Consider the following 16289-nt stretch of genomic DNA (forward strand, 5'->3'; position numbering starts at 1 on the left):
CAGCCGCCGCACCTGGGAATCGAACCCGCGACCTGCGGGTCAGCAGCCGAGTACCTTAGCCACTAGACCACCGCGGCGGGGCTGCTAATGGGAAATGAGAGGCGGAGAATTCGGATTTTACTTTCTTACGGCTTGCGCTTCGTATCTACTTCCCATTTTTAACCACCTCGAGTTCATTCGTGGTATATACAAGTTCATTGTATTCATGGCACTGCGGCTCAACGCTCGCTAAGCCTTTCTAAAGCTAAGGAGGCTACACCCAGCGAGTATAACGTAGCAACCCTTTCTTGTCAGATAGTGCTCAATGAACATGCCAATTGTTGCTAATGGTGAACGCAGCCTGCGCGTTAACTAAAAGCTGAATGCTCCTGTCTCTTATTCCCCATTAGCAGCCATTGACATGTACATTAAGCACTATGTTTGATTGTTCAACAACGCACAGAAGAAGTCTCTGACCGGCACCACCTTGGAGGTCAAAATGTTATACTTGTTACGTCCTACGGCGGACGAACGGGTGCCGCTATAAGAAGCTTCGCCCCTAAAACACGCCCTTTTGAGGCGAATATTTGTTAGCTGCACATCTTGCGTGACCTCTGCTCTCATTCCCACACTTTGTTGGCTCCTACCTTCTGTATTTATTTTATCACCATCACAAGGGGTAACTCGGTGTTTTAAGACTTCACATGTGACAAATTCAACGTCGGCAGAACTCGAGGCTCTGCGCAATGCACTGGAACACATCAATTCCGAAGAAACACCAGGTAAATGGGCTGTGTTTTCTGACTCAAAACCAGCGTTACACTGCCTAATATGAGTTCTCCGACGCGGATGCCACGACCAGTTGACCTACCAAGCCGTGAAACTTCACCACCTTTTAATGCAAAAAGGCCATGACATCGTCTTTCAGTGGTTACCTGGACATAGTGGTATAGGTGGCAATGATTCTGCAGATCATGCTGCTCGCACGTCACATAAAGAAGCGAACAGCGTTCCGATTCTGCTTTCAAGAGCGAATGCGGTGAGGCAGATTCGTCAACTGGCCCGCAGTCTCACACTGACTGAGTGGAACACACCAAGCATGCGACGTACACGACTGCACGAACAACAGTACTGAAAGTTGGGCGAGTTGGTACTCATTCATGACTTCTTTGCGCAAACACGTACACGGACACAAGAAAAAGAGGCAAACAACACACCCTGACTGCACGAACAACAGTACTGAAAGTTGGGCGAGTTGGTACTCATTCATGACTTCTTTGCGCAAACACGTACACGGACACAAGAAAAAGAGGCAAACAACACACCCTTTCTCTATCGCCTTTGGCTGGGAGTTGCTTTCACGAAAGCTTATACCAAGTTAATCGGAAATACTGACAGTGCGGCGTGCGATGTTTGCGGCACCGACGAAAATATCGAACACCTGCTGTGCCATTGTCTTCGATTTGCTTCAGATAGACAAGTTCTTGCCAACGCAATGCGGCGACTGGATGATCGGCCTCTTTCTGTGCAGGTGCTATTACAGTAAAGTCCACATGCCTCGACAGCCCACAAGGAAGTGAAAGCCCTGGTGTGTTTCCTGAGAAAGACAGGCTTGTGTGAACACCTCTGACATGCGGTAGAGTTCTACACACTGCAGTGAAATTACTGTAAGTCTTTCCCCCACCCTTTTTTTCTTTTCCCTCTCTTCTCTCTTTCTCGTCTTTCTTGTCCCCTTCCCTAATCCCCCAGTGTAGGGTAGCCAACCGGATGTCTTTCTGGTTAACCTCCCTGCCTTCTTCCTTTTTGTTGCTTCCTACTCCTCCTCCTACACCTCTATATATTTTCAATTCAAGGGTCTTCCATACTTTATTTGCATATAATGAATTCACAAAACACTTGTATATGAAAAGAGGAGATTTTTCCGCACCACACAAAACGGTTGCGAGGCCACAGGTAACAACCTTAGGGATGCTAATGACCTTCTTGTTCGAATGACCCTTTCAGGCACTGTCCCAAGTGAATTCAGTTTGCAGTGGCCTCGCTTCGGGCTAACGTATGATTTAGAGCACATGCTTTGGCGGTACCCCTCGTTAAGTGGAAATAAGGACCTCACAGAGCAGAAATAGGGCACGGGCCTCAAGAACGCGGAATATGCTGGAACCGGACGTGGTCCGGTACGGCAGCAACCGGTTATCAACCGGTACCGGCAGCAACCGGTACCAACCGGCAGCAACCAGGTTATCCTTTTCTAATCCAGGCGCACGAGCCAGAGAGACAGCCCGCGTGACATATGATGATGATCACTACAATGGTTTGGTCATGCAGATGAAGATGAAGTACATAGTCAGCGCTCACAGTATCAACTTTGTGGTGTCCAGAGAGCGTGCGATGCAGAGGTTAGGCTACGTCTAATGATCCCCACATGAAAGTGGCCCACGGTGTCGCCCTAAGGGGGTGTTTTTGATTAGAGTTCTTCATATCGTTCCATACATAATATTCTTTGACGTCTTCACCACAAAAAAAGGCTATAATGGACTCATACGTGGCAATACGGGCGGTAAATTTTTCAGTTCATTTATTCGTAGGATGATGTAGCAATATAAGATGCGCTACACCATAAAAAAGACTATTCGGCACACTTTCCTGCGCCTATTAAAGACTGCAACAAAGAACTATAGTTTTGGGAGATCAAGATTCTGAGCGAAAGCCGAGTCCAACAGCTCGAAAGTTGTTAGAAGCTCAACAAATGATAAACAAATGACATAACTGCGTCATCAATACTTTTCTTAGATAATTGCAATCAGGAATGTGATTTTTTTGTAGGTGACAGTGCTGCTAGGCTTATGAGTGGATGTAACTGCATCTGTGCATGGCATAGCTCGCTAAAAATTGCTACCTCTTGCTACGAATAAACTAGTTAAAAGTTTACCACTCTGTGCTCTTCATTTGAAACGCCAATGTTCACTCGTCATAATATTCGCGCACAAGAAACACAAGAAATGTTCGCACTTTGCAGAATACTTCATTTTAGAGTTCTTCCCAGAACGCGATTACGCAGGAGTCACGGCACCCTTGGCCACTCTTTAAAAGCAGCTGCCACGAAACAAGGAAAACGACGCGAAACATGTGAATAGACGCGTCTGAAAGACAACAGTAATGATGATGTAGATCATTGTGTTCTCATATTACCGATCCTACGAAAAAATAAAAAAATAACTACACTAGTACGTGTGTAGCTATTCTTTGATGAAAATATGTTAGCAATGCACTTGGTGTCACTTGGTGTCAATGCATGGTGTCACTAGCAACTACTGCTAGTGACACCGTACATATATTCAACTTATATAGGCTTTCACTAGATATTTTTTTCAGAGAAAAGCATAATTTGTACGCCATACAAAACAGTCTGTTTTCTTCTTTTTTCACGTGCAGTTTTTTAAATATGAAGAAATAAATAACTATATATATATATATATATATATATATATATATATATATATATATATTCTAACAGAGTTAAGAAAACATTAAAACTCAATGAACAAAAGGAACAAGCAGGATTTCGGACAGGCTACTCAACAATCGACCACATTCATGCTATCAATCAGGTAATAAAGAAATGCTCAGAATATAGCCAACCACTCTACATAGCCTTCATAGATTACGAGAAGGCATTTGATTTTGTAGAAATATCAGCAGTCATGCAGGCACTGCGGATTCAGGGCGTCGATGAAGCATATATATTCATCCTGGAAGAAATCAACAGGGGATCAACTGCTACCATAGTGCTTCATAAAAAAGCAACAGAATACCAATCGAGAAGGGTGTAAGGCAGAGGGACACAATCACCCTAATGGTATTTATATTTACCGCGTGCTTACAGGACGTTTTCAGAAGCCTTTGATGGGAACACTTAGGACTAAGAGTTAATGGAGAGTACCTTTAATAACCTGCGCTTCGCCGATGACATTGCATTTCTGAGTAACTCCGGTGACGAATTGCAACTCATGATTACGGAGTTAGACAGAGAGAGCAGAAAGGTGAGTCATAATATTATTCTGCAGAAAACGAAAGTAATGCACAACAAGCTCGAAAGAGAGCAGTGCTTCGAGATAGGTAATAGTGCACTTCAAGTTGTAAAATACTATGTCTACTTAGGGCAGGTAATAACCGCGAAGCCGAACCGTGAGTTTGAAGCAACTAGAAGAATAAGAATAGGGTAGAGCACACTTGGCAAGCACTCACAAATTATTACCGGTAAATTGCCACTATCCCTGAAGAGGAAGGTGTATAACAGCTGTATATTGCCAGTACTTAGCTTGACAGAATACCAATCAAGAAGGGTGTCACAGACTACCAATCATGAAGGTGTAACAGACTACCAATAAGGAAGGGTGTAAGGCAGAGGGACACAATCACCCCAATGGTATATACCGCGTGCTTACAGGAGGTTTTCAGAAGTCCAGAATGGGAACAGTCAGGAATAAGAGTTAATGGAGAGTACCTTAGTAACCTGTGCTTCGCCGATGACATTGCATTGCTTAGTAACTCCGGGGACGAATTGCAGCTCATGATTACGGAGTTAGACAGGGAGAGCAGAAAGGTGGGTCCTAATATTATTCTGCAGAAAACGAAAGTAGGGCAGGTAATAACCGCGGAGCCGAACTATGAGTTTGAAGCAACTAGAAGAATCAGAATGGGGCAGAGCACACTTGGCAAGCACTCTCAAATTATGTCAGGTGGATTGCCACTATCCCTCAAGAGGAAGGTGTATAACAGCTGTATATTGCCAGTACTGAGCTACGAAGCGAAAACTTGGAGACTTACAAAGATGGTTCAGCTTAAATTGAGGACGACGCAGCAAACAATGAAAAGAAAATGGTAGGTGTAACCTTAAGAGACAAGAAGAGAGCAGAGTGGATTAGAAAACAAACGGGGGCTAAGGCTATCATAGTTGAAATCAAGAAGAGGAAATAGACCTGGGCCGGGCATGTAGCGCGTAGACAGGTTAACCGCTGGTCGTTAAGGGTAACTAACTGGATTTCCAGAGAAGGCAAGCAGGTTAGGGGGAAACAACAGCTTAGGTGGGCAGACGAGATTAAGAAGTTTGTAGGTATAAATTGGCAGCAGCAAGCACCGGACCGAGTGAACTGGCGGAACATGGGAGAGGCCTTTGTCCTCCAGTGGACGTAGTCAGGCTGACGATGATGATGATGATGATAATGATGACAATAATGAGCCAGGCTCCGGTCTCCCATGAGGGACGTAAAGGCGTTGCCTCTTCACCCCATCTCGTGTCAGCTAGACTTCCCGGAATCGGCCGACGAGCTTGAAGCTCCGCAGAGCGGCTTCCTCTCTTACCGAACAGCGTTTGAACTAACACGTTTCACTTTAGCCGCACGTTTCCAGAGCAAGTGTGTCAGCCTAGCTTTGTCTGTCTCGCAGACCCTAGAGATGCTGGTTCTAGGCTTTAGAATAATATAAATAAGAGGTGGGGCTTTATTTATGTTCACTGCTCTAATTTCTGTTTACACATACGACAGCATTGTAGTCAGTGCTTTGTGATTTTAGGAACACGATATTCCAGAATTTATAGATCTAACATCTGCAACACTCCAGCTATTTACGATAGTCTGCCTGCGATCTACTAAGTAGTTGTTAGCAAATGTTTCGCACTGCGTTGTTTCTTCTCTATAGAGCAGAATCGGCGCCGTATACGGCACTCTTTTGCCGAAAAAACAACCTTTCGTTACAGATCAATAATTACCATATCCATATATTTCTTCGAAAAGTAGAATTCTAAAGCGTTATCCCTTTTGTTGTTGTTTTCGGGACCATAAAGGTGACGAAAATTGCGTCGCCAGATGTTTCATGCCCCAGTCAGTTTACGGGTACACTTAGCTGTCGGCTTTGCTGCCTGATAACGCCGCTTGCAAAGAAAATGGAAGGGTAAGTATACGCATCTTCTTTTCTGTTAAGGGGAAAGCTTGGGATGCCTGACGAAACGTGAAATTTTGTAGTGTGCGCCGATGCCCCGTTGCATCGAGGACGAGTGATAAAGAAATCATCATCTCATGGTAATGTCAATATATTACTTCACAGATCGCCAAAATTTATGACGTCAATATGGTGTCATCATGACCCTATGCCACGTGATGTAACGTAATGATGCCCTCATATGACATCCTGCTTGGTTAAAGGAAGCGTATCGCAAAGGTAGTGTAAAACCAGGGAAGGTACCCCCAGTCTAAGAGACAGTACAAAACTACGTTACATGCAGAATGCAGTCGAATTGTTACGGGCCAGAACCAATCATCAGCTGAAAATAAAAGGAGATGGCTGTCATCGCCGATTGGTCTCAAGTGAATGCATAGGTGACTTTCGTATTTTCTAAAGAAGATAGTCTTTTTTTGCGATTCTTCAACGCGGAATTTCTAGGTCTGTCTGGATGTCTTTGTGCTTGGCTATCAGTCGCACAGTTCAGCCATCCGGCAACACTTTGGGCCCTCACTCAACGCCCACCCAACTTAATCTGGTGGCTGTGTTCATACTTCTGAATAATCTTGATCAAAGAGCAAATATTATTTTTTTTTATTTTTTGAATACTGCAGACCTAGAACTGGTCCAAGCAGAACAGGTACAAGAGGCAGGATATAAACAAAAACACATGTGAAAAAATAAGAATATATCACGCATATACATAAGAATAATAGGAATATATAAAAGTAGAAAAAATAAGAATATATTACGCTTATCTGAAGCGTCATATCAATATGCGATTATTATGTAGTGGGTTTCTTAACTGGAAATAGCATGTACACGTAATCTGAAAGACCATAGTGTCTCTTACGCAGCACTGCCAATGCTGCGTTATCAACGAAAGCTAAGGTGTTTTCTGCAATTCGCTAGATACAACACGGTGCTGCCACCTACCTGTGGCTATGCGTTCTACGCTAGCTTTCGGTCGCTGACATTACTGCCAGATGGCGTCCATATCTCACGCAGCGCCTCCAGACAGAATACTGTCGTCTTTAGAGGACATTTGCAGTGAAGCACGCAGAAACAGGGTCAAATTTTTAAAAAGTGTATTCAATATTCGGATAACAGGTAATTAATAATTCGAAATATCACACGTGTAATTTCTACTGATGAAGTGTCTATGTGAATGAAAAGGTACTAAAGGAGCGACGTCAATAGCTCGCGAAGCAAAGGACAAGTAACCGACGAAAACTTGTTCAATGTCGTGTTTTTCTCTGTTGCACGGGCTGTTCATGTCCCCACAAAATATTGACCAGACCGATCAGGCAGCTCCCTGAAGAAGCATATGTTAGAAATATACTTGTAAACAGGCTGTTGCTCAAAACGATGTGAGTGAAGTTTGGGATATATGAAGAAAAACAGACATACAAAATTTTTTAAAACGAATTTTGTGTGTTGTTTGTGAGGAGCGAAATACGAAGTCTTGAAGTGAAGTTAGCAGATAATCACGCTGAAACGTGAGCTATAGCAAAAAGTTCACTTTAATTGTGCGGGAGAACTTTGGCAATTAGACATTACCTGCTGTACAAAGAATGCGGAGTGCAGACATTTGCTTGAAAAAAAATTAGGGTGGCAGACATCGAGACTAACAAGTAAGTGCAATGACCACCGCAGACTTCACTCCTGAACCCTAGAAAACTAGAAGTGCTGAGCAAGATCTTCTAAATCAGATTCGATTAAGAACAGCAGATCAAATTAAAGCGCAATGCCTCTATCATAACTGTACTGTCCATAGATAGCACTAACCCCCTGTGCCAGTGTGACTTACTGGCTCGAAACTACGATTCTGGAGATCACAATGCAGTTTCGAACCAACAAAGATGTTGTATTTGTTCTTCCAATTAAAAAGCTCGAAGGAGTTTATTAAGCACAAAAATTCTGAAGGATACGGAGGAGTGATTATATGTCAATATACATATCGTTAACTTTGAAAGAGTATGGGACTGAGCTTCTAGTATACCTTTATGACCGCCATACAGTGCAAGAAATGGCGACATATAAATTACAACTACATGCGTATTTAATAAGTGCTTCACGAAGATATCCATAGAGTGTGCATATTGCTAAAGCAATGCAATTTAGATATTATTAAAGTATTTGGTGTAAAATTGCCACATATTGATGTAGAGTGTCTAGATGAGCTCAACTCTAGTAATAAAAAATGCAGTGATTCAGATTTTATAGCTGAAATTCTTGTTTGACCTCAGTATGAATTACGTGTCTCTCTCGCAACTGTTTCAGAAATAATGCATAAATGAATACTGCATGCAAAAACGACTGAAGCGTAGGGCATACAGCCCCTACTATCATAGTCAACAATAATATACAATAAAGAAAGTACATGCCTTGAAGCACGACAACACATGACTTATAATCATTGCGCTTTATTTAGCTTACTCGCCTTGCCAATAAAAGCTACAATATTGCAGTTGTTTTGCAATACTTCACCCGTTTCACACAGATGAAATAACTACGAGGTAAAATTCGTCCTTCAAACTTTCCAAAACCGCGAACAATTATTCTCATATTGGGATTGTTGAAGAATGTAGTAAAGTTGCTTTCGAAGCCGAAAAATCGAAAAACAAGAACTTTGATGGCTTCGTACACCCTTAAGCTACGAAAAAATCCCCGCCTCTAAGGTTACTCGAACGTAGGGCAAGAATCGAGCTCACCACCCCTTGCCACGTTTTATAGTTGTGCGCCGTCACCCACGGAAGCAGCCTAGCCGGATGTTCTGGACGCTGCTTCACCACGATAGACTACCCGAGTTAAGTGGAGGATAACTACCACTAATGTTTGAAGCACTTTCTCATTTCGTGTACCATGACAAAGTTAGAGTATCATTAAACTTCACCTTTCAGATTTCGACGTGTTATAAATATCCTATCCTTAGTGCATACTTGAAATACTTAGTCATTGAAATCTTTTCCAAGTTGCTATGCACCCAAAATAGGACCTTAAAAGAATACGCACAGGATTGCGTGTACCTTTTGTAATGGCTGGCTGGCTTAAAACCATGAAGCCATTATCACACTCACATGTTTATGACACCCAATGGCATTGTACGCTTGTACTGTGCACTGCAATATTTTGTGCTGCATCGTGAAGCATGTATACAAGACGCGCGTATTTGTAAAGCATGAACGTTACTGTCATTGCATTTTCAAACAGAGTAAGTAATTTTCACTGTATTCACAAGCAGACCGGGGGCTGTAAGGAGCACATCATGCTCTAAAGTTACCGCCGCAGTAATTATTTTGTAATCTTTGTTGCGTATTTTAATATACTGATCTTGTCCCCTGTTTGTGAAGATCAACCAGAAATTAAAAAAAAAGAACGCATCGCTGTGTGGCAGAAAACGTGCTTGCCATGCAGAGGACTTGGGTTCGATTCTCTCTCAAACCGAGAATTTCGATTACTTATTTTGTTTACATCTTGCCCGATTTTTTTTTCACGCACACGAATTTTCACGCACAACCGACGACACCAATGCAGACACTGACGATAATGCCCGAATTTCAGTGCAACGAGCTCTTAAACGATATGGAGTTAAAAACCGAAGATGAATACGCAATCACAATATAGGGCTATTATCGGCAAATTCACTCTTGAAATGTTCACGCGTACTAAGCGTGAAACACCCTTCTGGGCGGAATGAAATTTGTTTTGAGCACCATTTACCTAAAATACACGCAGCTTCCTCAGTCTAAGCGTGACGCCGGTCGTAAAAACTCAAATTGCTTTGTATACAACGTGATCCCTGATTCTATGTATGCGTACTGGAAAACTCACGCTAAGCAAAAGTCCGTGCCACGTATCGTACTGTTCCTCGTCACGCGGATATCTACCCTGATACAATCGACAAGGTAGCCATGCGACGTCGTCGTGCTAATTGACTACGGTGACCAGCGCCTCCTTTCATAAATTTTAAAGACTATGTCTTTCTTGGGAACCTTTGACGCAAAAGTTTTGATCTGTCTGTCTGTATGTCTGTCTGTATGTCTGTCTGTCTGTCTGCCTGTATGTCTGTCTGTCTGTCTATTTGTCTGTTTGTCCACCCTTGACGGTACCAACCTAAAACGGCATCAGAGAATTATCCAAACGGCCGACCTCATCCGTAGCAACCACCAATGTTGCTTAAGATTCAGCATTCATACTTCTGCGATTGCCAAATAAGAAAGCAATTATCGCGCATATCTAAGGCACCATAACAAGTATGCATTCTGTATGTGCGTCTTTTACTAGAAAAGACATACATAAGTTATTCTAAGGACCGTAGCAATTATCACGAGCCGCTGACCATGCAACGCTTGAACAAAAAGGGAAGTGCTTCAAACGCTTTCTTAAGACGCCACGGTGGTGGCACCTACCCGTCTCCTTGCGTTCTACACCTTATCACCTCTAAGACGGGCGCGCACGTCCCGTCTCAGAGCCGCGCGTTTCTTTTTCCAAGATAACTAACTGCCAGATAGCGCTCATGTCTGACGTGTGACGTGACTTGGTACGCTCGTTCACCTCCGCTGCACGCTCGAGGCGCTCTAACGCAGCAGCGCCTTCCGAATACCATTAACCGATTTTCTTGCACAGAACATCAAATAACTGTTTTGTTCAATCTCTCCAGACGCAAGGCTATTGTCTCTCGACGGCATTTGCAGATTAAAATGCAGATGTGGAGCCAATTTTTTATTTTCTTTTTTTATTGCGGCAAAAACTTGCGTTTAAAGCATATTTTGTGCGAGTATGTTTGTTAAATGTGCACCGTGAGGCCGGTATTGTGTATGAAGTGAAGTAGCGTCTTGTGGATTGTGTTGTGATGTATGCAGCGGGTGTAACTTGCTGTGTCGCTGTAGCAAAGACCAGCTTGAAGAAGGTGACGGGAGCGTTCTGGTTTCAACTCTTTACATGTCCATATAAGGTGGCACGCATCTCCTTGCATCGCTGGCGTGAGACAATACGGACACGTATCACCATTTCATAATTGTGACCAGTTCAATGATAATATAACGGCCGGTGTAAGGGCCACCCCTGCCCGCAGCCTCCTAAGCACAACTTCCTCCGCCCTAGTAAGGTGAGGAGGGAGAGAGCAGACACACGGTGGAAAAAGGGCACGTGTACCCTGTCGGAGGACATGTTTATGGGTATGGAGTAAGTTAAGGGGCTGAGGTAGCAGGCGAATGGCTGAAAGGTCGATGTCTAAAAGGCAGTGCACCTGCTGGTCAGCAGCAATGCTGTGTGGGTTCACAGCATGGTTTTGAATCCAATTTACCTTTAAGCAAGCAGCTGTATTATGGTTCAGCTTATGAATGGCAATTTTCATTTTCCACGCGAAGGCCTTCAAAAGGTGGCGCTCAGTTCAGTATATACATTCGGCAGGAAAATGAGGTCAGAGCCATTGACTGAGCAGGTACAGCCACGTGGGTGTATAGAGCGTGAGCGGCCGGTCTTGCTCTGCGGCGTGACACCGTGCGGCCGTTGCGGCTTGTGACGATGCGTGCACAGAAGCATGCGTGGCCTTACAAACTTGCAGGCCTGCTCTGCACGGGCGACAACGTTAGAAGGTCTGCTTGCTTAACTTAAGATCCGCGCTTCTTCAGGGTGCTTTTGTCACATCCTTTTGATAAGACGAAGCGCATTTCGACTGATAAAACACGCCTGCATCAACTATGCAAGCTTTGTGGCTGTTTTGCGGCATATGAAGGTATGATAATGGCAACAGCTGCATGAAAAAATGTGGGCGGCCACAAAATTGAAGCGGCCGCAAAGAGTGCGTTGTTTGTGTAACCGTGTGTTATAAGTGGAAACGCGGTTTGTCTTATGGAATAAATATAATAAAAGTGCCCTGAGCAAGCACGGATTTTCGGTTAAACATGCACACCTTCCACCGTTGTCACCCGTGCAGAGCAGGCCTGCATGTTTCTAAGGCCGCGCATGCTCCTGTTAACGCAACGTCAGAATCCCCCAACGACCGTAAGCTGTCGCGCCGCAAGGCAAGGCTGGTCGCTCGCGCGCTACACCAGATGTGGCTGCGGCTGTGTTTTGTGTGTCGTCTCTGACAAGTATCTGTATGCCCTTCAAGCGCGCACTATGCATGAGGGGGGCGTGACTCCCTTTTTGTGGATGAAAGCTGGTGAATGATGAACACCTTCGTGATTAACTTGACACCGATTGACCTGCGTGGGGTGCAGCGCGTTTGATGCAACAATACCGAATGTGACAGCCCGGAATTTTCGCGCGACACGGTGCCTAACAGCTCCTTGCGATGGCAACTCACCTGCCATTCACGGCCGTATGGAATACCTGAGTAAGCAAATTAATTCTAAATGTTTTCACTCGTTATATATATATATTACATGTATTTTCTGAGCAGTGACGTTATTGCGTAGAACATCCCAATGATTTTCAAACTTCACGTTAGTGTCAAGCCAAGCTCTGCCGTACCACGGATCGAAACGTGATAGCTTGGAGTTAGGCGTAAGTAATCCACGCGCTTTCGTATCAAACATCTTAATTTCTTGTCATAACAGTCTATTTTGACTCGGAAGCTTACATCACAGCCAACATCACTTTTAGATGCCAGAACCTTGTAGAGAGATGGCATGGTTACCCTAAAATTAATTGCTGATGGAAGTCTTTTTATAGCAAAAAAAGCGATGTCGCTTTTCAGTCCAAGAGTACTGAAGCTTCTGTTTCACATTGATCGTTCGTTTGGCGTCGAAATATAACAAGAAATAAGAAAGGTGTGTTGCTTTTGTTGGCGTGACTGTGGGCCCTATCTGGCAGTGTATGGGTGACACTGGACAACATACAGGTAACGATGAAGAGAGAGCCCGAGACACACACTGAACACGAATGAACCGCATCACAATGTTTAAGTGTTGTGCCCAGTTTCACTGAAGGCTGTCTTATTTGAGTGAAATAAACATCTTGCAAATCGAAATCTTTTTTACGTGATGTTTGGATTGGTTAGTTAGCGCAAAATTATCGACTGACGTGAAAGTTTTACCATGATGCGTAGTACAATTATATAACGTGTCAGCGAAATAAAAATAATTGTTGCTGATATAATGATAAAATTTACCGCAGTCTGAATCATACAATGGCACTTCATGTTGCAGGAAACGTATTAGTATTAATGCGCTCTCATCTATTTACTCCCGCACAGTTAACAGATAACCTTCGGCTTATATGTTGGAGTTGGCATTGTTTTCTGACGGTTGTTCGTTGATCCTAATGGCCTTGTTCAATAATGGCTTTGTTCGATTTCATAAAAATATACCGTTTCATACACTTACTCTGAGCTGTTATTTTCGGACAATAGAGGCTACTGAGCAAAATATTTCACACAGTAACTACAACTTACTCATCAATTCGACTCGGACACCATGAAATGTTTTTTTTTTCATGCTTGGTAATGTTTCAACTGTCTCAACTAGGTAGTTTAGTGGCGGTTGTGTTGGGTCGGTAAAATTTAGGGCACAAAAAGTATGCAAGGCCACTGCGACCTTATTTCTGTTTAGTCCAAGTGACCACCAGGGGGGAACGGTAGCTAGGAAGCTCGGCTGCTTGCTATAAGGTCACGGGTTCTATTCCGGCCGCAGCAGTCACATTTCGTTCGAGGTGGAAATGGTAGAGGGTGGTGTGCTGCGCGATAACATTGAACGTTAAATAAAACGAGATGTTCAATATTTCCGGAGTGCTCCCCTATGGCGTCTCCCATAACAATCTTGTGGCTTTGAGACGTAAAAACCTAGATACTATTATTAGTTGAGCCAAATGATGAATATCGCGTACTTAGATGTCAATGCATGTAAAGGAACGCCAGGTGATGTTAACTATTTCCTAGTCCCCCGTTATGGCATGCGTAGTTGTGATGTTGTTTTGGCTAGTAATAGTCCAGTGATTATTATTATTATTATTGACATATTATTATTATTATTATTATTATTATTAATATTATTATTATTATTATTATTATTATTATTATTATTATTATTATTATTATTATTATTATTATTATTATTATTATTATTATTATTATTATTATTATTATTATTATTATTATTATTATTATTATTTACATCTTTAGTTTACTATGCTATGAAGAAAGAACACTACTATAGCCCAAAAGATCGTCAGAACGACCGCGCATCTAGCGTCTCGCTAGTGTTGTAGGTGGCTGTGTTTGTGTGTGCCGGAAACCAGATGAGATTTCTAAGTTCCCCCGAACACATCAGTTTTTGGCTCTGTGCTAGAACTATTGACGCACTTTGTGAAGTACATCCGCATTAAAAATTCCTAATACCGACCAGTGGGGTGCAATGCAAAATCGTCCGAGCTTGCCCAAGCTTGGCAAAACTCGGGATTTGCCAAGCTTGGTGACTACCCCTTTTTTTAAGCCAACGGGGCGAAAAAGTCAAATCGACCTCTCAACTCGCCGCGCTGTATTAGTTGTGGTGAAACCCGCAATCGTGTCAAGGATGGTAGACAAATTTGGGCGGTGTTTTAAAGCCAGAAGCATATTCTTTCATTTCTTGGTCGTAATACTGAGCACCACGCAATGAAGGTGTCAGAAGCTTTCATTGATGTTTTTCAAAAGCAAGAGCTGTTTAAATTTACTTGGAACCTAATAATGTCTGCACTAACGCCTGTACACAGATTCATGCCTGCGCACAGATTCCAGTCGATCGTCTCACAGCATCACGATCAGAGCTAAGCCTGAGGCCACGTGTTAAACATTATGGTCAGCCTGCTCTTTCTTTCATGCTGCTCAACCGCTGCGCGTCTTCTTTGTCGTCATCGTCCACTAAATCACCCGAGCACATTGGCCTAGGCTAGTTAGCAAATTATCTAGGTGGTATACTTCGTTAGTTAGACCAGGACACGTATCACCACGGTAATTAAGGCAAATCATAGTAAGACCGAGGTAATTACGTCACATCTCAATAATACCATAATAACATAGTGGCCTAAAGCTAGAAATACATCCTAGTATGCTTTAGTTAGCAAACTATAGCACGCTAGGGGACGCACAAACTTAACCACAGTAATAAACACAGCGTTCGTTATAAGCCCGCTAAGTAAAACCATGCTAACGAGACCTTAGTAATATTTTCCGGAGCCCTCCACTACGGCGTCTCTCATAATCAAATGGTGGTTTTGGGACGTTAAACCCCACATATCAATCAGGCCTTAGTAATATGATGAAAATTAGAATCTTGCTCATATGAAGTACCTTAAATAGCTCCGTACTAATGAAGGCTTTGCTTATTTCACTGGATAAAACTCTTGTCGTTTCAATTCAAACGTTATCAAGTAAGACTAAGCTGTCAACTATGTTCACTAAGCCCCTGGTAAAGTGTATTATCAACATCAAGACAGAGCTGCTGCGGCCTTCTTTTCGAATAAGACCAAGCAGATGAATACACGACCGAATTTAGAGGCTGGAAAAATCTAGGCTATCACAAGCTTCTGTATGACAGTGCAAGCTGACCAAATTATTATATATGCGGAGAATCGCATGCTTAGCTTCCACCACATCAATTGTTTGACATATACGCAGGCACCGTGGCAGTCACGAGTTGAACAGTGGCCTTGTCAGACTCAACAAGTTTGTATCCGAGTTGACGCGTCAATCAGTTTGATTTACAGACGCCCGCGGTTATGATAGGGTACGTACACCACGTGTGATCCTGCCGAGAGCAGTACCCACGTCGGGCGGCACGATTAATCTACCAGGTTTATCACGCAGACTATGTACACGCACGCAGGAGTAATAGTTACATCAGCTTGTGGCTACTATGTGTCGCATTCACTTTCATTGCGCTCACGGCGTATCCATTCGCAGTCACGTTGCCTCCAAGATGCAAGTGCCCCTGATGAAAACCTGTCGTTATATTTATCTGCAATAATCGGTACAATCGAAATAAGCAGCACGAGAGTGCTGCGTGTGCACTCTTGCAGCCTTTGAGAGAGAAAATTTCCGTGTGACAGGTGGAACGAAAGAACCTACTCGAAAGAAGACAAACGCACACGAACACGCCTGTGGGAGGCGCGTGTTGAGTTAGCAAAATGATAGCACGACAATCAGGCTGATGGTCCTGCGCTGCTCAAATCTTGACTCAATGGCGGTGCTGACATGTACGCACTAACGCGGTGTTCCTTTGATAACCACCGCGAGCGAATGCACATGATGCGAATCTGTCATCCCGCGTGTTCTCGTAGCAAGTTTTATCAGAACTGGTGTCGCGCGCTCCGCAGTGCCTTCATGCCAT

The 16289-nt window shown here is 43.4% G+C and overlaps 1 protein-coding gene across 1 annotated transcript in view; it reads left to right on the forward strand.

Annotated features, from left to right (window-relative positions):
- Positions 1-12092: 12092 nt before the first annotated feature.
- Positions 12093-16289, forward strand: part of LOC142769006 (venom metalloproteinase antarease TserMP_A-like) — a 47473-nt gene continuing 43276 nt past the window's right edge. Inside the window, exon 1 of the mRNA XM_075871751.1 lies at positions 12093-12319. Coding sequence (XP_075727866.1) covers positions 12307-12319 — 13 coding nt within the window. The 5' untranslated portion in view covers positions 12093-12306. The remainder of the gene's footprint in view (positions 12320-16289) is intronic.

Source organism: Rhipicephalus microplus, chromosome 8 (genome assembly GCF_043290135.1).
Source record: "Rhipicephalus microplus isolate Deutch F79 chromosome 8, USDA_Rmic, whole genome shotgun sequence".
Taxonomy (NCBI): domain Eukaryota; kingdom Metazoa; phylum Arthropoda; class Arachnida; order Ixodida; family Ixodidae; genus Rhipicephalus; species Rhipicephalus microplus.